The sequence below is a fragment of the Alosa alosa genome, chromosome 14, assembly GCF_017589495.1.
Source record: "Alosa alosa isolate M-15738 ecotype Scorff River chromosome 14, AALO_Geno_1.1, whole genome shotgun sequence".
Lineage (NCBI taxonomy): Eukaryota > Metazoa > Chordata > Actinopteri > Clupeiformes > Clupeidae > Alosa > Alosa alosa.
In genome coordinates this window covers 5125326-5150325 of record NC_063202.1, presented here as the reverse complement: position 1 = coordinate 5150325, position 25000 = coordinate 5125326, and the positions used below count along the sequence as shown (strand labels likewise).

The 25000-nt window shown below is 41.8% G+C and overlaps 2 protein-coding genes and 1 long non-coding RNA gene across 6 annotated transcripts in view; 2 read left to right on the top strand and 1 right to left on the bottom strand.

Annotated features, from left to right (window-relative positions):
- Nucleotides 1-422: 422 nt before the first annotated feature.
- On the top strand, nt 423-11626 carry LOC125307271 (receptor for retinol uptake stra6-like). Its single transcript, XM_048263153.1, has 17 exons — nt 423-697; nt 2334-2400; nt 4042-4127; nt 4514-4653; nt 4815-4981; nt 5785-5904; nt 6497-6564; nt 6698-6777; nt 7088-7149; nt 7794-7956; nt 8168-8243; nt 8422-8555; nt 8833-8950; nt 9235-9336; nt 9737-9900; nt 10052-10189; nt 10585-11626. Exons 1-17 carry the CDS (start codon nt 609-611, stop codon nt 10851-10853), a joined length of 2043 nt encoding a protein of 680 aa, XP_048119110.1. The 5' UTR covers nt 423-608; the 3' UTR covers nt 10854-11626.
- A 415-nt stretch (nt 11627-12041) lies between these two features.
- On the top strand, nt 12042-24359 carry LOC125306718 (sodium/potassium/calcium exchanger 1-like). 4 transcript variants are annotated; one of them, XM_048262175.1, is made up of 11 exons: nt 12042-12122; nt 12779-13876; nt 15667-15738; nt 16042-16147; nt 17083-17133; nt 17578-17628; nt 20292-20413; nt 21141-21380; nt 21645-21734; nt 21983-22149; nt 22583-24359. In XM_048262175.1, the coding sequence occupies exons 2-11, from the start codon at nt 12956-12958 to the stop codon at nt 22830-22832; spliced, it is 2070 nt and encodes a 689-aa protein (XP_048118132.1). In that variant the 5' UTR covers nt 12042-12122; nt 12779-12955; the 3' UTR covers nt 22833-24359. The 4 variants fall into 4 exon arrangements, with proteins under 4 accessions (XP_048118132.1, XP_048118133.1, XP_048118134.1 ...); XM_048262176.1 differs by lacking the exon at nt 12042-12122 and having other exon boundaries at nt 12379-13876; nt 15670-15738; XM_048262174.1 differs by lacking the exon at nt 12042-12122 and having other exon boundaries at nt 12380-13876.
- A 90-nt stretch (nt 24360-24449) lies between these two features.
- LOC125306968 overlaps nt 24450-25000 on the bottom strand; it is a 1910-nt gene continuing 1359 nt past the window's right edge. The window contains exons 1-2 of the long non-coding RNA XR_007195626.1: nt 24697-25000; nt 24450-24553 (exon numbers count right to left, since the gene is read on the bottom strand). The exon at nt 24697-25000 is cut by the window's right edge and continues 1359 nt beyond it. This is a non-coding gene — a long non-coding RNA (uncharacterized LOC125306968). The remainder of the gene's footprint in view (nt 24554-24696) is intronic.

The following is a 25000-nucleotide window of genomic DNA, read 5'->3' as shown; positions in this document are numbered from 1 at the left end:
CAGTATAAGGAAAGGTCCAATTTAATAAAAGTCAAGTGCATCATTGTGGTGTATGTTAAACTCTTGCTGTAAGTGGTTTGTGTCATTTCACCTTTTCCTTCATTTAATAAAAAGAATCTGCTGAAGTGTACATAATCTTTGTGTAATGTGTATCCCCTTTACTGTATACTTGCTCATGCATACAGGTCTTGACTCTTCCCCCTCCTTATTTGCAGACCATTCTCTGGCGGAGTTGTTAATCTGGCAGCGTTGTTAATCTGGCGGAGTTGCAATAAACTGAGACTTTTGTAAACAACTTACACCCACCCACACACAACACTCACACAAAAGCTTCTCTGCACATGCACTGCACACACATTCACATTTGAAAACATTTTACTTTCCTATCCCTCTCTCTCTCTCTCTCTGATTTGGCACACACACACACACACACACACACACAAACACATACTCTCAAACACAGAAGGGTGGACCACCTAAATGCTCAACCATTCTCTCTCACACACGGTCAGGCTAGGCAGTGCACTGCCACGGACAGAGGCATCTCCATCCTCTCCCCTCCTCTGACTGCTCAAGGCCTGCAGACCCACTGACGAAGAAGAGTCAGGATGAATGGCAGCGTGCCGGAACCCTATGACTACTATGACTACTCGGACTGGTACTCGGACAATTTAGAACCCACCAAGACACCCGTGGAGTAAGTACATATACACTTTACCTACATCTGAATGTATCATTGGTGTTGGAGTCAGGTTAACTCTCTAGATGAAACTATAGTCATTTGTAGAGCACCCTGTTTCTTTTGTAACTTACATTAGCATATGCAGGACATCTTCACATAAAAGAGTTGTGGAAATTATTCATGTAAGGTTCATTTGTTTAGTATCCAAAGTAAGTGTTTGATGTTGTTAAAATAAAAAAAATATTTGTTAGATAAATATTTATTTGTCAGAACTGATGCTTAAACATAATTATTTGCATATTTAACAACTATTTAGTCATTTGTATTTTGCAGGATTGGAAAAAAATCTAATGTAGTTTGTAACAAAATACTTTTAGGGATTGTATTTAGAGTATTAGAAATACATAAATCTGTCATATTTTTCTCCAATAAGGCAAATTTCATCACTCAGTTCAATATACTACCTATAACCATGACAATAGGCCATGCTTATCATAGTCGCTCGATGGTCTTTTGGGCACCCACCGTCGACTTCAAGGCAGCGCTGCCATCGTCGACTTCAAGGCACCTATTCTTAACCCTTGAATAAATTTAGCGCCTTCTGGCAGCGCTGCCTTGAAGTCAATGGTGGGGGGCCAAAAGACCATAGATCGTCATAGTAGGGATCACCACAGGGAGAACATTAGGACATGGACCCCATGACCTTGAGTCCCTAATAGCTGATGCTCATTCTCACTACAGGACAGTATTAATAACCACGTAATGGATTTGACATGACGATTTATGTAAGAGTGAAGTTCTCCACCAAGTTAATTAATACCTTACATGATGTTACTCTGTTTGTCCCCCATGTTGCCAGTCATGTATGTAGGCAATATGCATGCATTTATAGCACAAAAAGGGAAATGCAGTTCAGTTTAAAAAAAGGCCGACCAATTTGCTGTACTCCTTTCATTGGTTATGGAAAATGATGGAGGATATAGTTTTCCTTGTTACAGTTTATTTCACTGTTGCAAAGCCTGCTTGTTGTCAGTTCAATCATCGTTTACATTGATATGAGGTGACATTTTTACTTTTTTTTTTACCAGATTTACTTCATAGGAGCGCCAATGTACAGAATTAATAGCCCCCTGCCAGCCAATAAGAAAATAGTATTTCTTGTCTCCATTACATTACATTACATTTGGCTGACACATTTTTAACCAAAGCGACTAACAACATGGTAGCAGTTTAAGTCTCATTGGGGATATGTTTTCAATAATATGCCTTGCAGTTTCTTTTAAAAGTTGGTGCATGATTATTGTGTGGGTATTTTTGTATTTTCAAATTACTAATTCTTGTATTTTAATGAAATACATTTTTACATCAGTATTTTGTATTTTATTGTGTTAAAGTTTATGAGCCAGTATTTGTAGTTTGTAATAAAATAGTTTTTGATGTATTTGTGCCCACCAGACATAACATAAACCTTTAGATGACTTATTATGCCTATCAAATTGATCAATTGATGAGTGTCCATTCAATTCTGAACAAATTCGAGCTCTCTACACTTTAGACTCTCTGTTCTTGAAAAGCCTCTTTGTGTAAGAGCCTTGCAAAGAACCTTGCACAAATGCAGCTCAAACTCATCCAAATCTTGTGTCACCTCCAGAGTGGTTCCACCATGTGACCCAACAGCCGACGATCAGCTCTTCCACATATGCATCGCAGCCATATCAGTGAGTATAGCTATGGGCCACTTTAGTGCTTTATACACAAAGTAAAACAGCAACTTGCCAGATGAACCTCTTGTTAGATTTACCATCATGATACAACAGTGGCCTTCATTTACTTAAAGCTTGTCCCTTATAAATTTGACTTCCTTAACAAAGACATCATGAACATTCTCAATCTGAAAGCAAGAAATTTATTAAGTTGCAGTCATCAGTGATGTAATAAAATAGCATAAGCTTGTTTCACATGAATATTCTATTTGCATAAAAAGTTAACATACTACACCTCAAATTCCTTGGCTGATTAGGCAGTATTACTGTATGCAGTCCAGTAAACACGTGAAGCAGTGAACTCAAATAACATTGTGTAACAACATGGAAAGGTTATTTATAGATACATGCATCCACTTAACATAACAAATACAGGCAATTTCACCCATTATAATCCAACCCTCTACAGAAACAAGTGTATGCTAATTGAATAATTTTCTGAGAAACACAATGTTGCTTTTCAGTATTGCTTGTAAGTATAGCTTGTTGTGAGAGCCCTGTGCTCTTTGAATTGTAGAGCATTCTAAACTTAAACTGACATTTGAGGACTAATGTTACACTTTCAAGGTCATAGGGTAACCTCCCCTGGCTCTGGGAATGCATCAATCATATATTCACTCATGAGACTGAGATTAAGATCCTGAGAGATTGTGTTTCTATTAGCAGTCTACAGATTATTCACAAAGATCTCCAACCGGCTGAAGGTCCTTCAATTCACACTTTGTTTTGTGTAACTCTGTGTGCATAATGTGTCTAACATGTAAACATGTTTGTCTCCTTTCCCACTGTAAATTTGCCAGGGTTTCTGCTAGGTTTTTTCCCTGTCAGCCCCCTGTCCAGGAAGAAATCATTTTAGCGGAATAATATACTTACCGGTACATGTGCTAATGAGTGAATTCAATAACTTCATATAGGCTGGTAAATAATGTAGTCTATAGCATGCCTCGGCTGACAAAAGACCTCATCAAAAAGACAACGTCCTCAAAACAGTTTAATAGTTGACAGACTGCTGGGGTGGGATTTTATTTTCATTAATTTATTCTGTTTGTGGCTTTGGAGGGTAAAGCTCAGACTGAAGCTTAACAGAGCTTGACGTAACTGAAATGCATCTTTTCCCCATGCTGTATAACAGGTCTAAGAAGCAGTCGGCTTTTTCCCATGCTGTATAATAGGTCTAAGAAGCAGTCGGCTTTTTCCCATGCTGTATAACAGGTCTAATAAGCAGTCGGCTTTTTCCCATGCTGTATAACAGGTCTAAGAAGCAGTCGGCTTTTCCCCATGCTGTATAATAGGTCTAAGAAGCAGTCGGCTTTTCCCCATGCTGTATAACAGGTCTAAGAAGCAGTCGGCTTTTGTAATTAATCAATCAATCAATAAAGCCTTGATTAAAACCTAAGTCTTGATTATGGATTATTTCTATGTTTTGTATGAATACTGTTACACTACTACAGACACATTTTCAATTAGTCAATTCTAATCAGTTTGACCAAGCATACAACTATAATTACTGGCTAACAGAAACCCTGGAATGTGTGTGCATTTTGTGTGCATGTCTATGTACAAATGAGCCTGCTCACGTGTGCACGTGTGTTATAGCTGGTTGTGATGCTGGTCTTAGCTGTGGCCACCCGCAGTAAGAGAATGTGCCAAAGCTTCCAGAGGGGATCTCCCAGCATCTTCAAGTAAGTGACTGCCAGAATTGCTCATGACTCAAGAATGGTGCTTTCCCTGGGAAAGGTTACCAAGGCTCAGTGTCAACACATCTGGAGTCAGCAGCTATATATAGGCAATAAAGTATTTTGTGTGAGCTACTCTTTAAATACTTTATATGTCCTTGGTGATTTTATATGGTGCCATAATCAGATTAAATTTAAATTAGATTAGATCGGATTAAACTTCATTGCCGAATGCAGTGCATGTGTGCAATTCTTGCATTGTACTGTATAAGAAGTATGCCGTAAGAACATGCAGACTGTATAGCCATGTTCCTGATATGGGGCAATGAACAAACATATTGGCTGTGCCTGTGGCACATACTTATCCCACACTGTTCTTCAATTCCCTGCAGTCCAGTAAACTTCCTGGACCACACACAAAACAGGGGCCTGGCCATTGCAGTCTTCACACTCCTCTTCTGCAAGCTGTGCGTGTTGGTCATTCATCCTGTCCCTCTGCCGCTCACCAAAGATGAAACACCTGCCCTCAAAGGTCAGAGAAAACAGACACATTTCATTCCATCAATGCTGATCTATACAAGAATTGAAATGGAACTAAAGAATAAACCAAAATGTAGTGTATCCAGTCATCTGTGTGTTGATTTATTTGCCTGTGGCTTCTCACTCTTCCTGTCTCTCCCATTTGTGCTCCAGAATTGTGGAAGATTCTGTCGATTTTCTACTTTCCACTTCTCTACTACCCACTGCTGGTGTGTGGGACTCTGCGCAGTAAGCTGGGCTATGTGCTGGGCAGCGTGCTCTCCTGGACACACTTGGCCATTCTCTGCTGGCAGAAGTCTGACTGCCCCAAGACCCCAGAGGTGAGACACAAGACACATCTCAACACATCTCATATGCTTATTTGGTGACTAGCCAGCTATAAGTCACAGAAAGGGCACATGTACTGTATCTTTATGATTCAAAGTAGGCCTATAAATCATTCGTCCATTAAGGTCTCCTTCAAGGTTTGTCATATATTAAAGTAAAATTATGCAACAATGCAACACAGTTTTGAGGTGTATTTGAGGACTCAAGGTCTTTGGTATCATCTTTAGATTAGTTTAGATTGTATGGTTGTGTGAAGGACAGAAAAACACACCTGATTTTACCAGCCTATGTAGTTTTGTGGTTTGTGTCGAACCCATGCGAGTCATAGCAAAACGTTCCGTTAGCACAGTATTTCAATCAGTACCAATGGGGGTGTTTGCAAGACTTGTACATACTTTTCATGTAGGCAGCTTGCATGGTTTAGAGTAAGACATAATGCTAGCCTAGAAATCTAGACGCACCCTAGCAGCAGCAAATTTTGCAGCCAGGGTAACACAATGCTGCTTCAAAGCCCTGATTTACTAAGTATCTCATTTTACATTTACATGTATTCATTTAGCAGCATTTTGTTATCATCTGCTACACAGATGATATGTGATAGGGTGTAGGTAATGGGGTGTATTCCTTATGGTGTGTGCTTGGGATCTTCAACTGAAGGCCAAGTGGCCTTGCCCCCAGAATGGTGAAATTCCAAGCCTGGTTGCGGACATTATATATTTTTTCACTGAAGCATTCAAATGTTCTCACTTTTTCTTAAACATTTGAATTCTCTTTCTCTTCCTTCGTTGCCCTACAGATGTATAAGTACTATGCTCTGCTGAACAGCCTTCCTCAGATGGTCTGTTTTGCCTTCCTTGGTCTTCAGTATCCTCTGCTTCTCCTAAAGGGATCAAAGAGTGACCCCAAATCCAGCGAGGTGTGTGATTGTGTGTATCTGATGCAAGAGTGTGTACATTCTTGTATATTCTTCATACACATATTGCCATTATTTTTCTAGTATTGCTCTTGTCATTTGATTTGATTTGACCATTTTGTTTTGTCAACTTCAAGGATCTTAACAATTGAACAGCAAATCTACATCTACTTTTGATTTGTTTGTGTGTTGAGTTTGTGCAGATCTTGTGCTAGATCAGCACAGCTACTGGTAGAATATGAACTCCCTTTAGCAAACATACCTCTACACTGCTTATAATAAGCAGCTTTACATAATTGGTTTAAGAGACGTCAGTGCTCGGACTAAGGGAAACTGCTGCTTTTCCCATCTGTTAGAAAAAAAATGCAACAACAATGTGGTGATTATGTTTCATGAAGGAGGGATGAATTATACTGTTACACAACCTGTGGGAGGACCTCAGTGATCCCGTCATAATTTCACTGACCATTCTGCTCTCTCTCCCTCTCTCTTTCTTTCTCTCTCTCTGTCACTTTTTCCCTGTTTTGTGTTTTTGTCAATTATTTTTTAAATTATTTACTAACAACATATACCTTACTGCTTTATACCTTTTTAGGATTTAAACCATGACTATTACAAAGAATATGTCAAGTCCCTCCTTAAGAAACGTCCTGCCAAAACAAGGTGAAGAACATATCCATTTCATAAAACAAAAGCTAGGTTAGATAAACTAAAATATAAACATTATTACAAACTATTAAATTTAATAATTATTAAGTATACTGCATTTGAATCACACTGTTGTGTTTTGTTATAGCCCTGCAGGCAAAGACAAAGCCCCTCTGGCAGACAGGATCTCTGATACAATTAAGTCATACATATACACACCTGAGAAAGGTAAATGGAATACTGCCAGTATAGCAACCTATTATTTTAAGTTCAGATAAAATTACTGCACCTTATTTGTCAATAGATGTGGAAGAGAGCTGCAATCCCAAATGTATGACTTGAAATCAGCTTTAGACTTGAACCTTAGACACCCGAGCTTCACACTTTGCCAAGACAGCAGCAAACCTCAGATCTCAGAAGCCTTTATTTAGAAAAACAAAGGAAAGACTGCCCTCAGCCTGTAGCAGCATGAGGTGTTTGGATTGCTTATGTGTTGAATTGAGTAATCTGGCTCTATACCTGGGCTTTGTGTTTACAGCTTTCCGATTACCACTGAAACTGGCTGTCTCTGGAGCTGTGTCCTTCATGGCAGTGTACCAGGTAATACTTTCAACACCTTTCAGTGTCATGCTGAACATAAAACACTGCCAAACTTAGATAAGAGGTGCCACGCTACAGGTAAGTTGGAACATGACAAAACATTATCCGAACCTCACCGATGTAACATTTCAAGCTTTATGCTCCTCGCCAAGTCAATACAGAACAGTATGCCTATAAACTGGCACGTCTCACATGCATCAGCATGAGGGTCACAGATAACGTTCCCTGCGTCGCTGCATTTTGAGTGTCTATTTACTCCGTCTTTCCAAAGGGCATTGTTGATGATTACATCTTATCTATGTATTCACTGCATTACATTTAGCAGACACTTTTTGACCAAAGTGACTTACATATGTCAGCTATATTACAAGGGATTACATTGTCCCCGGAGCAACTTGGGGTTAAGTGCCTTGCTCAAGGGCACAACCGTGGAAGCCGGGATTTGAACCAACAACTTTCAGGCACGCTAACCCAGCTCCTTAACCACTACACTACCACCACCCATGTATTCATAACTTGTATGATCTCCATTTATCATCTCATATCAACAAGACCAACTATGCATCCATCCATCCATCCATAAAATACATAAATACGTACAGAATATAATCATCTATGTAATGTCTGCTTTGGTGTGTCTGTAGGTAATGCTGCTGCTCATTTGCTCTGTGATTCCAATCCTACACATTGTGCGAGCAGGCATTAATGAGGACATTGCTTTCCTTCTGCTGGGATTCAACATCATTCTGCATGAAGACCGTCAGGAAGTGGTCAAAATTGTCATCCACTACACCTGGTGTCTAGAAAGTATGTAACTCCATTTGTAATCTAACACATACTCACACAGTAAAATAAAATACTCTCACTCTCGTTCAAGAACATGAACAGACATACTGTACTGTAGAGAAGGCAGATTATAGTGACAACACTATAGATTACAAGATTATAAATACACATATTACTGCTATGACTGGATATTGCATTTTGATACATTGTTTTGTGGTCTTTTGTGTTGCAGTTTGCTACATCTGTGCAGCAACGTTATCTGGTCTGGTGTCTCTTCTGATGCTTATGCGGTCCATGGTCTTACATAGGTAACCCACCTCTATCCTACAAACCAGTCTACAGTGAAGTTGTCTAAAGTGAATTTGTACATTTTAGTTACTTGACTTGTGTACTTGTAAGAAGTGAACTGAACTCCCACTACCCCCCATGCTAGCAGCTTCTGATACTAGCCAGACTACAAATGAAAGTTGAATGCTCTTCTTGTAGGGCCAACCTGAAAGAGCTGTACAAGGGGCACATCTACAATGAGTACAACCTCAGGAGGAAGAGTCGCGTCACTCACTTTGGCATTGTTAGCTGGATGGGCTTCACCGGCTCTCAGGCTGCGGTCATGTGTCTAGGTAAAGTATGGTTTATCAGTCTAGAATTGACTTGTCAGCAGGATATTAGTTTGGGCCAATAACTCTAGTCTCCAATTCCTACACTTCTTTGATGTACAGTACTTTCAGTGTCTATCTGCCTAACTATCCCCATTTTTGCAAAACGATGGCTAGCATCCTCTCTATTTGGTTACTTCTATCGTTTTGATCACTTCTGTTAACTAAACATTAAACAAGTCCAATAACTTTTCTCTCCCCTATGAGTTTACTATTTTACCTGTCCTGTTTGGATTGACAGCCATGGCCATCCAGACGCTGATGTTCTTCCTTGGGTTCCTGGTTTTGGTCTTCCTGGTCATTATCCCTATCCTGTATGGGCAGAATCTCATGTTCTTCCAGATTCTTGGCATGCTTTGGTGAGTTCAACACAAACACAATAACACATCATGATCAATGTGAATCGCTGTGCAATAGAGCAGAGACACACACACACACACACACACACAACCACACACATGCATGTGACTGAGTGGCTGTATGCACAATAGGCTCATATTGTACATCATTGTAAATTATACGTTCATTTAATTTCAATTTTAAAGTGACCTTAGACAGAAGCAATGTAGAGCTACAAGTGTAATAAATACTGTTGGCCATTACAAACGGCACTAAGAAGAGGCCTGTTATGTTCACCTGACAGGCCACTGTGGTTGATGCTGTTCCTAATCGTGGCTGTCCAGCATGTCACTGCCCAGCTCGCCTTTGTCAAAAAGGATGCAGGAACCAGGAATCTGGAAAACAGGTATAGTGACTCACCACAGAAGAGCATACGCATACACATACACTCATGTACTGCTGCCACGTTAATGTATTAGTCAGAACAGAGGACCTTTCACTTATCATTGCTGCACTGTTTTATATTTCAGTCAGACACACAATGTAATATACTTTACTATATTCATTACAAGTCTCATGTACCAAGAGCCTCAGCAATTGTTGTTACTGAATCACTTCTATCTCATTTCTTTAATTATTTTCTTTTTTTTCTTTTCTGCTGGAACATTAGCTGTCCATTAGCTGACCATCTGAAACATTACATTTTCTGAAACTGACTGTTCTACTATTTAAAATATTCGAATGTATCTTATGACATGATAGAAGAAACAGTACAGACATCCCTCTAACCCAGTGTTCAATACCAGGGGGGGGCTGTTCCTGCTCTCCTACCTCCTTTTCCTGCTCAACATTGTGGTGGGAGTGGTGATTGGAATCCTGAGGATGGTTGTCACTGCACTGTATAACATCATCCACATGGGCCGTCTGGACATTAGTCTACTTAACCGTGGATCCGAGCAATTTGATCCAGGTCTGTGTGACGTGAATGAAATACTGCTTAGTGTTTTCAGAATTAAGCTTTACTCACAAGCCACAAATATTAACAGCTACTGTACCTCAAGAGTATTGATGGTGGTGGCATCATGTACTCTACTTACTCCCTGTGCTCCCTTTGTGCTCAGGTTACCGGTGTTATACCCACTACCTGAAGGTGGAGGTGGGCCAGTCCCATCCAGTGATGAAAGCCTTTTGTGGGCTGCTGCTGCACTCTGCTGGTCAGGAGGGCAGTGCTGGACAAAGGATCCGAGATGCAGAAGAAGGTACTGTAGGGGCATGCTCGCACACACATTCACACAAACATGGACATTTGTGCGCTCACACACATTCACATTCACACACACACACACACGCACACACATACACACACACACACACACACACCACTCATACACACATCATTCACACACACACACACACACACACACACACGTGCACACATGCCACTGACAGACAAATACAAATTGGGTTGGGGTAAATTAAGTATTCCAAATATTATAAAGATAAAGTCAGCAAATTAAGCCGCCATTACTTTATTTACTTATTACTTTTTTATCAAACCACATGTGTGTGCACTGTGTGCACAAATGTGTGCACTGTGCCGTTTACTAGCATTGAGGCTCACTCTAGTGCCTGGTCTCTCCAACTTTCTCATCAGCGTGCTCCATGCAGTCGGGCATCCCCCTGGCACAACAGGAGAAGCGGCAGAGCAAAGCCTCAGATGCCCGCAGGGCTCGCTTCCGCTGGCAGCTGCTGCTCACCCTGGTCAACAACTCCTCCCTGCTGGGCTCCCGCAAACACTTCCAGCTCCCGGCCTCCGACAGCACCATCAACGGCACCCTCAACCGCAGCTCTAAAGAAGGCAGCAAGAAGGAGACTGACATGGCTGCCGCCACTGCCACTGCCGACAGCCCAGCGACGAATTGAACACCTCACATGTAACCCTAATGCATGCTGGTTTCCCAGATCAGGATTTCAGACAGGTTTCAAGCATGGTTGTCTGAATAGTGGAGAGTAAGTCCAGTGTGAGGATCAATCCTATTATGGAAAGCCAGCCTTACCAATAAGTCCTGACATGGCAGGACATATAGATGCTGTTCTAATGATTCTGCGATGGTTGTTTCGGTGTATGAGAAGGCTTGTGGGATATCTATGCATCACTCATTTCTGTATTATTGTAGCCTACAATATGGCCAAAACATCCTCTGTTGTTTTTATTTTGTATTTTTTACAGAGGGGTTACATCAGGTAGAATAAACAGGATCAGGTTATTGTGATGAATAAAGGAGATATGACCACATTTTACAGCACTGCAAAAACTGCACTAGGTACACTTAACATTTTTATTTCCTGTGAGGAGCAGAAATGTTTATGATGCGCTAAGACTTGTACATGTTTGATTAAAAAAAAGTGCGCTGTCCTGTTGGTACGAATGTGCTGAATTTGTTTAAGTTGTCATGTCCATGTTTTCTAAAAGAATAGCTTTCTTGAGCTGTTTTAGCTTTTTTCATATGCTCTTATCTGTCTCACCGATTATGCCTTGATGTATCAATCTGCTGTTTCGGTCTAAGAATAACGACAAACTATTTTGCCATTACAACACATAAAATAAACTGTAACTGTGGTTTAAACTTGGGTTTCTAAACGAAATCATATAGCCTATGTGTTAAATATGCACAATAAAATACTGAACCTCTCCACACAGAGACTATTTGTTTTTAAAACACTGATCAGATTTCGATTGGTTGGCAGTGAGTGTTGGATATAAGTGTGATTGATTAAACAAAACGTACCTTTTTAAGGCTTGGGAGCTAGTGGTGGCTGGGCTCTTTAATGTATAATTGATGATTCATTCATGATGTTTTATTTGTTAGGCTTTTGTAAGCTACACTACATGATCTGAATGGCGGGAACCACGAGAGGGAGTGCGAGTCCTCGTGCGTATTGGAGCTACAGTATGCGCAGGTGCTCCGTCTAGTGTCAATGATCACTTGTTTGTCATCCAGTTTATTGAAGTTGACATGACATTTAAATAAGTATTTCGGCACATGTCCCATTTCTCTTAAACTTGTAAGCAGGCTGATTGTTGTTTTTTTTTATGGTGAATTACCTCTTGCAAGCTAGATTAGCCTTTGTCTTTCGTGATAAACGCATCGCTAGGGATGAGTAATGTGTGTGATATATGCGCGCATACAGGTAAGCCTCTTAAAAATGTAATGGTTATTATAAGCACCAGTTAGATTACTTGCCAAGCAAATGAAGTCGTGGAGCATACAAGCGGTAATAATGATAAGTTTTCAGCACTAGCACGGGCTGTTGTCCTGAATCTATGCGAAGTAACAATAAACGGTTGCTGCATATCTATCTCTTCAATTCCAGTAAAGGTCAAAAGATAAACATGTTGAGAGGGTATGCGCAGTCAGAATATGTGACTGGAACGGACTATTTTCAAATTATCACGTCTTTTAAAATATTGTTTTGATAGTTCACATATGAAGGTATGTGGCAATGACCTGAGGCAGACCTGATAATCTGTACCTTGGCATTAATCGAGTCAGGAGGGATAATTGATAAGCCTCTGCATTTCATTTCCGACTCGAGGCGCATATTGTTCGACAGTGTACTGTCATATTTACCGAAGAAGTCGTCGTGACTACATAGACATCCGAGAGGCAAAGTAATTGCAACGAGTAGTCATAGCAACAGGTGCTTGCGTCAAGTCTCTTTCGACATTGAGGGACATCTTCAGCGTCAATGCAGCTGTGTGCGTGTGCATATGAGAGGACGATACTCTGTGCCTAACAATGAATTGTCCTCCTCCATACAAGTTTTCACTGCTGCGTGTTCAACAGGTTGGTCTCGAGGAGAAGGATGAGTAGAGGATGCGTCAAAAGTCGGAGCTTGCTCGCGCCACCGGTCGCGTGCCATAGGGACCGAGTGTGCTTCTGTCATTTGTCATCTGCATTGTTCCAGGATATTGTATCTGACAGCCTTGAATCAACCATCTGACAACTGAAGAGAACAGGAAAATGTACACAAAGCCAAGAAACAGACTAAAGTGGGGGAGGGCCGCTTGTCTTCTGTCTGGTCTTCTGATGTGTTGTGTGTACCAGCTCTCCCCGTGGCACCTGGAAAAAGAAACGGCAGATGGAGAGGAGCGTTTCCTCTCCCGGGAGATGCGGCGATCCAATCCCAGGAGGATAGATGCGCCACCCCCGCTGTCCACCAACAGGACCATGGACATCACCAGGCAGTGCATCTACGTGGAGCCCCTGCCCATGCCACCTACCACACCCACTCCCACCGTAACCACCACCCCTGCCCCCACCACACCTTTGGCTCCGCCAGGGGATGCCCCACACGTGAAGGGCGAGTACCCCGAGGACCTGTTCACAGTGGAAGACAGGCGAAGGGGCTGGGTGATCCTCCACATACTGGGCATGAGCTACATGTTTGTGGCGCTGGCCATCGTGTGCGATGAGTTCTTTGTGCCAGCACTGGGCGTCATTACCGACCGGCTCGCGATCTCGGACGACGTCGCCGGCGCCACCTTCATGGCTGCGGGCGGCTCAGCGCCAGAGCTCTTCACCTCGCTCATCGGCGTCTTCATCTCGCACAGCAACGTGGGCATCGGCACCATCGTGGGCTCGGCCGTCTTCAACATCCTCTTCGTGATCGGCATGTGCGCGCTGTTCTCGCGCACCCTGCTGCACCTCACCTGGTGGCCACTCTTCCGGGACGTGTCCTTCTATATCCTCAGCCTGCTGCTGCTCATCGTCTTCTTCCTGGACAGTACGATCCACTGGTGGGAGAGCGTCCTGCTGCTGCTAGCCTATGTGGGGTATGTGACGTTCATGAAGCACAATGCGGAGCTGGAGCTGATGTTCATGGAGCAGCTCAGGAAGCACCAGAGCATCGTCACCGCCATGGGCATGGAGGAGCCAGAGAAGGTAAGCCTCCCTGTCCCCCCATCTGGCCTTACCACTTACTGTACACACACACACACACACACACACACACACACACCCCACACACACACACACACACACACACACACACACACACACATACACACACCCCACACACACACACACTCAAATAGTCACTCTTCAGCCACACACACACACAGCCAGATGCATACACACACACACACACACACACACATACACACACACACACATACACATAGTCACTCTCCAGCCACACACACACACAGCCAGAAGCACACACACACACACACACACACACACACACACACACACACACACACACACACACACACACACACACACACACACACACACACACACACACACACACACACACACACACACACACACACAGGTTAGCACTCTGGACTTGTAACCGGAGGGTTGCCGGTTCGAGCCCCGACCAGTGGGCCGCGGCTGAAGTGCCCTTGAGCAAGGCACCTAACCCCTCACTGCTCCCCTCGAGCCGCCATTGTAGCAGGCAGCTCACATGCCGGGATTAGTGTGTGCTTCACATCACTGTGTGTTCACTGTGTGCTGTTTGTGTTTCACTAATTCACCAATTGGGTTAAATGCAGAGACCAAATTTCCCTCACGGGATCAAAAAAGTATATATACTATACTTATACTTACTTATACATACACACACACACACACACACACATACACACACCCCACACACACACACACACACACACACTCAAATAGTCACTCTCCAGCCACACACACACAGCCAGATGCACACACACACACACACACACACACACACACACATACACACACACACACACACACACACACACACACACACACACACACACATACATACACACACCCCACACACACAGCCAAATTGTACACTCAAATAGTCACTCTCCAGCCACACACACACACACATTGCTATGTATGAGAATACATAAAAAGATTGGAAGTCTTTTAGGATTTCCTTCACTGACCATGCTGGCTCTGCAGGGAGAGAAAGTGAGTCAGACCTAAATTGGTTGTGAAAAGCCTTATAAGGTGATATGTGATGCTGAACAGAGATTCTGAGTTTTCTCAATGCTGGGTCTGCTCTCCTTTCATCTAGAGACATCAGAAACATCAGAGTATGTGTCAGTGTTTCCCATACGTTGACTTATTTGTGGCGGCCCACCACAATATCAATACTGACCACCACACAATGATTTTTCCAGGTTTTACTAAATTGTGCTTAAATCTGGTTAGCATCATAACCACGCTGCGCTAATTTGTTAAAAACTGTTGCATTCAAGTTAATTCTGCAAACCTACCACCACAAATAGAATTAAATTCTGTGGGAAACACTGTGCGTGAACACGTTTAGTCACATTCAAAATGATTCCTCTGCGTGCGTATTTATCACGCCACTTGACCTGGTCAGGCAGGAGGGGGAGGGGAGCGGAGGAGCCCTTTGATGTTGACAAGAGGAACAGGCCGCAGGTGTAAAGACTGATGCGCTACTATTAATGTGAAGTGGAAGTGTAGTAGAATATTTATTGTGTGCGGAGAGTTGTAACTTTTTTTTTTAGCCAATACCATGAATGTAAAAAAAAAAATGTGCTGTGCATGTTTATGTTTTTGTATGTTTTTTGTCTTTACCATGAGAGTTTGTTGTTGTTATTCTGTCACACAGTAGCAGTACACAGGACCACTTTGAACGGTATCCCATTGTGTAAGTACATTAGAGACCCTGACTACTACACTAGTTGTCTTCATGTATTTTTATCAAACAGCAGGAGAGTGAGCCTCCAGTCGAAGAGGTCAAAACTCCCGAGCCACCCCAAAGAGAGAGCCTCACTCTGAAGGTAAAGGATTTGCCTGTGTGCTATATGTGAATAAATACACAGTGAAAAATTAAATGGAATCATATATTACATATTAGTATTATATGGCATACTGTATACATTGCAGACTAAGTGGCTGTTTGTGATTAGTTTACTTTTAAACTAAATAAGTAACTTTCCAGCAGGTCTTAAATGTTCCGTAGAGAAGAGACTGTTATATATCCTCATTTTCACAGCATGCATCCAAAACTTGAATTGGATGTGATTTCTTCCTCTCTGTCTTTCTCTATTCATCTGTTTCTCTTTTCTCATCCCTCCACCCAGGTGAAGCCAGCTTTGCAGCGTGGGGGAAGTACTGCATCACTGCATAACAGCACTATGCGAAACACCATATACCAGTTGATGATACACACCCTACATCCTCTGGAAGGTATACACACGGGATGTTTGCATAATAACAAACACATCCATACATTTCCACGATCTTGAAGTGTTGACTCAGACGCACTATTTTGTAGTTCCTTTCAGTCCGTTTCATATTGTATTTTGTTTATTGAGAACTTGAAATTGTTATCTCATTTGGTGGGGCATAGAGCAGACTGGTACGGTGTTGTTAGCCCAGAGTGGTGGACACTCATAGAGGCAGGAAAAGGCTGTCTATGATGGTGGCCCAGAGGAGGACCGGTGATATACAATCTACCCCAGTCTCTTGCACTATGAGCTACTGAGAGCAATCCAGATTAGAGGCTTGTATGACGTGTAAAGACCCAAGTGTGTCAGTGTGTCTGTCCATCTCTATGGAGTTTGTCTTGTGTATGTGTGTGTCTGTGTGTATTTCAGTGTACTGTATGCATGGTTGCATGTGGTTACAGTTTCTTTTTTGGCACGACACCCTGTGACACAGCTCTGTCTTATTTGACCTTTTGTGTCCTTGAGGGTTGGTCCCTTCAACTGGTTAGTGTGTCTGAGGCTTAATCAGCTTTTAATAGAGCTGATAAACTCTGGCTGAGAGCCAGCCACCCACCATAGCACAATCTCGTTATCTAATGCCCTATCATAAACACACTGTGTCTGTATTTCTGTTTTTAAAGGCCTCTAACTCTCTTAATCATACACATACACATACACATGCACACACGCATACACACACGCATACACATACACATACACATACACATACACATACACATACACATACACATACACATACACATTCACATTCACATACACATACACATACACATACACATACACAGAATGATAAGAACCCATAACCTTAAATTATGATAATTTTTTTTTTATTCTAAGTGTATTATAAGTGTAAGTGTAAATGCCCAGACATTTACAGAGCATCTCTCTCCTCAGAGGCCATGTTTGGCCGTGAGTTAAGAGTTCCCTCCAGAAAAGACAGGAGAGGTAAGGAAGACTCCGTTCAGGAACTCAAAATTCATCAGCCATTCAGAATCTCCCAGGTTATAATCGCATGCTGATGAATGTCATTTAAATGAATGTCTTAAATAGTCAATAATCATCCAGGTAGTAGCACTCATGTTGTCTAGATTCCATGTTATATAAACTACAGTTGCTGCTGTAGCTGCAGTCAGCTCTGACCCAGGTTATCACTGATGCTGGGTTTGCACTTGGTCATTGCATGGCATGCATGCGTTGGCTTTCCATATTCCGCCTCCCTGCATGCTGTGAATACACATGCATGCTACACACTTCATTTTCATGCTCCACCTGCCCAGTCTCTCTGTTGCTTTCCAAGCGGAACTCTTTTTTATTCGTCGGAGCAATTTTTTGATAGATTATTTTTATGTGAAATGGGGGAATACAATCTATCAATCTAATTTCTCTTAGTGATGGCGATTAATGGGGAAGTTAGGCCAACAAGTTCAACCAAGGTCAAAGGTAAGGGGAAGCTGAGTGAGTGTATGAAGGTGTGTGATCATGTGATCATGGGGATTGTGTGTGTTGAGTGACACCAGGTCACATGTGCATAATAGATGTGTGTTTTTTATAGTTTTGAACACTTGTGACATCTGTGGGCGGTGTACATGTAGGTATTTTAAGCTGGTAATGACTTTTTTTTATCAGAGGGTATTAGTGATTTTATTCAATTCTGAAGGCACTTATTGGGGTTCATCATCCATTAGACAACCAGGGCTTAAAAGCCTGAAAAAACAGGTAAAAGTGGCTTTTATCCTTCTCATTTTATCGTTTTATTCTGTACATTAGACAGTTGGACCATTAGTCTGAATATAACTGCACTGACAGCCTGTGTTTATACAGTAATGCAGCACATGCCACTATTTGGAAAAGTGTCTGTGAGACCATTCTGAAGGGGAAGCTCAGTAACAGTAAAACCATTAAAAATTCCGACCATTTGTGAACGCTGACAATGTGATTTCAACTCAAAGGGGCACTTCCTGCCATGCCATGATAGCCTTTAAAGTTGGTAGCCCTCATCTTATGCAGATTATGAAGAGCAGAAGGAGACTTCAGGACTTCAGGAAACAGCTGCAGAGCGTAATGCTGGGACTACAAAATGGACCCTCTTATGGGAGAAGTGATTGATGCAATTTGCATGGATAGGCAAGCCACATGAGACCAAGTATTGACAAATGGCTGTGGTACCGCATAAATATATACAATATACAAAATCTCAGGGCATCATAACAACATGAAGCAGAGTATGTTATCCATGTACAATGTGTATTATTAATATACCATGTGTCTCAAGTATTGCTGATTTTATACTGTAACATAATTGCTAACAATACACAACAGGATTTGCTTTTTTGGTTACCAAAACTGGTTAAGAAAAATCCTATCTGAAATGTTCTCTGTACTGTCCTGTAATACCTAGTGTAGTAGAAACTGATGTTACATTTAAGTTATATGTCAGCCAGTTTTGATAAGCAAATACTAGTTATATTTCAACATTATATTTGATATTTCTTAATACCAAGTTATTTCCACCACCATTTTATCACCACCTTTTGGTTGTTAATCTGTAAATGTGCATATTCTCAGGTAAACACAAGATGGTAACAGCTAATCTTCAGGAGTGAAAGATCTTTTTTTAATATCTATCTATCTATCTATCTATCTATCTAATATAAGAATTTTCTTCTTTCAGCCACCCGTTTGTTGCAAATCGTTGAATTAAAGGGCTTGGTTTCCTCCCTGATATTTACATTCTAAGACACGGCTGTGTGCTAGGAATTGATGAGCAGAAATCCGTGACTTTTTGCTGTTTGCGTGGCGTGTGTGTGTGTGTCTCTTAAGTGTTTGTCGGTGCATATGTGTGTTGACCCTGTAATCACAGGGCTATTCTGGTGTGGGGGGTAGGGGCACTACACATGCTAATTTGGCTGTGGAGTGGCAAACGGGAAATTGCCTCAGGGTGAAGGGTTCTCTGCGCACGTCCCGAGTGTCTGGCAGACTGAAAGAGTAGCTCATCAGCTTTGTGATTAGCATGAACACACACACACACACACACACATACACACAACACAACACACACACACACACACACACAGAGAAATACACATTATCTGTGACATACAAACACACATAGATGCACTCTCTCTCTCTCTCTCTCTTCATTTTATATGAAGAGAAAGAGAGAGTGACGGTTTTGTTCCACAGGAGAAAACAGCCATAATACCACTCTAATCAGTAGACTACAGGCTTAGAGGGCAAGTAGAGGCAATCAGTGTCAGGAATGTGCGTCAGGATTGAATAGCTATGTCAACAGTTATCAACACAAGCTGGACATGTGCATAAATCAATCACTTCACAATCAGAAGCAGTTAATGTGTAGAAACCTAAATCAATGTCAGACTGCTGGAGTTGAATTCAGATGATTGTCAATGCACTGTTATATCTTTTTTTTTTTTTTTTTTTTTGGCCCACCACCACCCCCCCTCTTCGGAGGACAACTTTATTTTTATTTATGTAACATATTTTTCAAGTGCAAATACAATTGTCCTACCTCAACCATTTATGTATATGACCCCGGAATCCGTATCATATAGCACCACGTGAATTGAAACATAAAACACATGAAACGCAATAAGGTAACGTAGACAAGTGAGACGGATAGACAGACAAACATACAGACAGACAGACACGCAGACAGACAGTGGGACAGGACGATGACAGAGCTGGCAGTATGGGACTCATGCACTGTTATATCTGTGTTAGAGTATGATCCTGTTTGTGTTGAAAAGTGCAGTCAGAGGTTTTTCTGAAAAATCGTGAATCTGAAAATCTGAAATTCTTTAAGCCTGATAAAAGCTCTTTTCTGCATGTTGGTACATTATTTGAGATGTTTTTAAACATTAACAATAACATTCATATACCACTGTCTGTAGAGAACCCACTTTCTGTGGGGTTTTTCCTTTCTATTGTTAGTATTTCTGAAGGACCTGACAGTTTTCTGTCAATCTTTTACAAAACGCAGACAGAATACCAAGTGAAAATAGCTTATAAAGTGTTGAAGGGATGTCCCATTTGTCCCTGTGAGCTGATTAGATACACAATGAATGTATGTTTTGTTTGCCCAGGTGGCCAAAAGACCCAGCAGGGCTCTGTCACCGTGCAGGTGACACCACCACCTGAGCCATCCACCTCCCAACCACCCAAACAGGAGGGCACGAAAGAGGGAACAGGAGCAGAGAAAGAGAAGGTAACACCTTCACACATGCACGTGCACACACACACACACACACACACACACAAACACACGCACACACACAAAACACACGCACACATACAAAACACACACACACACACACACACACACACACACACACAAAACACACGCACACACACAAAACACACACACACACACACACCTATACCATTTTTGGGTGGGGCTTTTTTGTCTTCATTCGGATAGGACAGCAGAGATGGACAGGAAATGAGGTAAATTCAAAAGAGAGAAAGAGAGAGTGGAATCAGGAAATGTGGGTCAGAATCAAACTAGGGGCCTGTCAGTGGTTGGGATGATACTGCTTGCCCCACATCTCCTGTGTGGTTTCGTTTTTAAAAATATATGTGTATATGTTAAATATATGTGTTAAATACCAAGTTCTACAGTCTACGCCTTCATAATTATATGTTCAAACTTCCATCATTTTTTAGAATGTTTATAAATTCTGTCTTGAATACGGCATGCTTCATCAATGTAATTTTAAACTACATCTTCAACTAAGTTTACCTCTTCTAAATCTAACTCAATACATTTGAATAGGCTACCGATAATGCAGTCTCTTTCCACCCCACTATTACTGTTATATGTTTCTGTGCCAGTGGCTGCCCTGCCCAGTAACTTCCATCAAACCTAACATCTACGGAATAATAAATAAATTTTTCATTAACTAGTACCTGAATGAATATGTTATCTCACTTAGGAGGCTGAGGATGGTGGTTCAGAAGACAGTGAAGACGACAGTGATGATGATGAGGATGACAGTGATGATGATGATGACGATGACGATGATGACGATGAGGAGAATGAGGATGACGAAGAAGAGAAAGATGAACCACTCTCGTTAGACTGGCCTGATACGGAGCGTAAGCAGGCCACCTATCTCTTCCTGCTGCCCATAGTCTTTCCCTTGTGGCTGACAATACCTGACGTACGCCGACCGGTAAGGGACCCATCAATTGATCTACACCCATACACTAAAGCATGAATAAAATACACACACTGCATACACACACACACACATGCACGCACACCTTGTTTCCCTCGTTCTCAAGAAAGCTCTCTAGTTCTCTCTAGGACACACACACACACACACACACACACAAACTAGGCAGTAGGCACATTTATCCTTCTGACATGTCAGTTTCTATTACAGTATACAAACTATATCAGTAACTTCTTTCCCTCTGCCGCTGTATGCTTATAGGCGTCAAGGAAATACTTTGTTGGGACGTTTTTGGGTTCTATCATGTGGATTGGTATATTTTCTTACCTCATGGTGTGGTGGGCTCATCAGGTCAGTGTACCGTTCAACTGCACATCTTCATTATGCACAAATAGGCTGACACCAGACATAATTTCACTGCATTTCTTACTTAACTATAACTATATGCATGTGACAATAAACTTCCTTGTATCCTTGTATCCTTGTATCATTAAACCACAAATAAAATGTACATAGTGAATGCATGTGTGTTAGTACTCATGCTTGTTTTTGTTTATCTATTTGTTTATGTGAGTCTGTGTGTGTGCGCCGGCTTGTAGGTGGGTGAGACCATTGGCATCTCGGAAGAGATTATGGGACTGACCATCCTGGCAGCGGGCACCTCCATCCCTGACCTCATCACCAGTGTGATTGTGGCACGCAAGGGCCTGGGGGACATGGCTGTGTCCAGCTCTGTGGGCTCCAACATATTTGATATCACAGTGGGGTAAGAAAAACACACATGCACGCATACACACATACATACGCACACACACACACGCGCACACACACACGCGCACACACACACACGCACACACACACACACACACACACTCTCATTAGAGGTCAATTCAAATTTTGTGAACAGAGGAAAATGCTCAAGGCGAATAGTTGAATTTGAATTGATTTGTGTAAGCATTCAGTGTTTTTCAATTTCAACTGTAACTCTTTGTCCAGCGTCCATGTTTGCTCCAGGGAATAGAATGTTTGCGGCAAACTCTAGGGAGACTATTTGAAAACGTTTGAGAATGCTTACCTTTGCAAATTTGAATGCACCTCAGATGCAACCAGATCCAGACATTTTTATGGCTCATGTCAGCTCAAGTTATTAATATTAGACGACTAATAATACGGAGGCGTGTTGTGTTGTGCCCATACAGGTTGCCCGTGCCGTGGTTGCTGTACTCACTGTCTCACGGTGGCAAGGCGGTACCTGTCAGCAGCAATGGCCTCTTCTGCGCCATTGTGCTTCTCTTCCTCATGCTGCTCTTGGTCATCATCTCCATCACGGCGTGCCGCTGGAAGATGAGCCAGCGCCTGGGCTTAAGCATGTTCATGCTCTACTTCCTCTTCCTGGTCCTGAGTGTTCTCCTCGAGAAGCGCGTCATCCTCTGTCCTGTCTCCATCTGACTGGTCTGACCACACCAGGCGTCTGTCCACAACATATGCTATTGGAATGGTGGGACGAAACGTCTTATTGGGCAGCCATCACAAGAACAGGACAGTGGCACTTACGTACTGAATCAGCAGTCAATAAAGCCATAAAGGAGTGTAAAATTGTGAGAGCAATAGCTGCATCTGAATCAATGAAGTAATGTGTGATTACTTTTTTTTGGCCTCAGCACAGCATACGAGCTTACTGAGCATGCTGAACTGTGACTTACTACTCCAAACAAGTTCAACGTTTCTATACAGAGGTCCAATTAAAGGTGGTTTGAAGCTCAGAACTTTTTGCCTAGGGCTGGACAAAAGTGTCAGAGAATAGTTAACTCGCACCGCACACACACACACATACTATCTAGACATGACCGAATCCAACAGAAACTCACAAACATGCAAGTACTGTATAGGAAATCAGGATTGGGCATGGTTGTCTACTTTCTCTTCAATGTTACTTTCACCACTTGTCAAAAACACATTGTCCACAGCTAATGCTCTGTGTATGGAAACAGCCATGGGGGCACACTCTTGGGGCAGTGCATTAACTCTTGTGAAGTTTATTAAAATCATCCAGAGACTTACTGTATGTGTCCACTATAAGAGTGCCTTCCATCATCACACTGTGCTTCTGCAACACAGTTTCACTCACAAGAATCAGACTCTGTTAGATTCAGTGAATACAGGGTTATGGAGTCCCATTTATAGATATTGTTGTGTTTGAAGCATTCCATCCCATTTGGTGGTCTAAGGAAGCTGTTGTATGTTTAGTAACTGCAAGCAGACAAATTACATTTTATGTATGAAATATTTATATTCAATGAGTACAGATTTGAAGACTAGTCCTTTGGACAAGAACTAAAAGACTACTTCTGCATATACTAATCTGAGTGTTGTATAGGTTGTTGTGAATGTTGTGTGTGCTCCATAAATACCCAGTGTTGAAATCTGAGAATAGAAACGTATACAGTTCCATGAATGGCCTAAAGGTTCTTCCGGGCACTAGAACACACAGTTTCTCTGCCATGTTTGTACCCATGACCTGGTACCAAACAGTGATCTCAAAAAAGAAAAACAGAAACTGTGAAAATGAAAAGGGAAAGTGTGGCCTCTTCACAAACACTTAAGGGCTTTTTTAATTTCATCTCTGATTAGTGTCAGTGGTCTCTCTACTGATAATCCTGCTCTCCTTTGCCAAACAACAAGTGTATTAGGCATTTTCAGAGCTCTCGATATAAAGCTATCACTCACCGAATGTAAGCCATCACCATGACTGTCACCTGCAGAATGTTTTCAAATCAATTTTTTTTCTCGGATTAGAAATTGATTATTGGTGAAGTTCAGAGAAAATGTGTTTGAGTATTATGACACATTTTGAGGGAAAGATGACTATAGCTTGATGGTATCTTAGAATAATACACACTGTCCTTAACAAATAAACAGTTTGTATGTTGTTTTGTTATTGGGAGAAGGAATCTAATTAAAACAACCCTAAAATTATAACTGATAATTTGGTGTTTTTGAAATGCAACTACAATCTCCTTGCACAAGATCAAACGACACATAAACAAGACCACAACCACAACGCTGTGCTCAGAAAAAGCTGATTTATTTACATCAAAGGAGCATATGGATCCAGCTCACACCACATGACCCTAGTTTAGATCCAGAGATCCAACTGCTTGTTTACAGCACTGTAAACAGATTAAAGGCTTTATAAAAGATCATCTCTACAAAGCATAGATTAAAATATACATAGACCTAAGCAAATTAAAACGTTTCCATTTTTTCTGAAACATGAGAAATACATATGTAGTAACAGCAATTGAGAACTAACCTGGTTGACAGGAATTTTCACAATTTCAGTTCTTCCTTTTGTACATCTACATTTGAGAACTTCAAGTTTTGTATCGATACCGATTGCCACCTCAGCATCTGATTCTCACACTTGTGCAACAGTATGACACCTTCCCACCAGCGGCGACGTCTACTGCGTCAATCAGTGATGTGGCCGGCTGTCATTGGACGCCTCCCGGGAGAGGACCACCTCCAGTGGCCATGACGTCATACCAACAAGTAGTGACCCTTGCTGTCACCAAGATCAGAAGATGTCCTTTAAGGGCAGTTGAAATGGAGGGAAA

Bases quoted from the DNA above. Each gene is read 5' to 3' on its own strand.
- LOC125307271 (XM_048263153.1), top strand. From the start codon at position 609: ATGAATGGCAGCGTGCCGGAACCCTATGACTACTATGACTACTCGGAC. The intron at 7,957-8,167 runs GTATGTAACTCC...TTTGTGTTGCAG, and splicing joins CTACACCTGGTGTCTAGAAA to TTTGCTACATCTGTGCAGCA. The intron at 8,244-8,421 runs GTAACCCACCTC...CTCTTCTTGTAG, and splicing joins CGGTCCATGGTCTTACATAG to GGCCAACCTGAAAGAGCTGT.
- LOC125306718 (XM_048262175.1), top strand. From the start codon at position 12,956: ATGTACACAAAGCCAAGAAACAGACTAAAGTGGGGGAGGGCCGCTTGT. The intron at 16,148-17,082 runs GTATACACACGG...CTCTCTCCTCAG, and splicing joins CACCCTACATCCTCTGGAAG to AGGCCATGTTTGGCCGTGAG. The intron at 20,414-21,140 runs GTAACACCTTCA...TATCTCACTTAG, and splicing joins CAGGAGCAGAGAAAGAGAAG to GAGGCTGAGGATGGTGGTTC.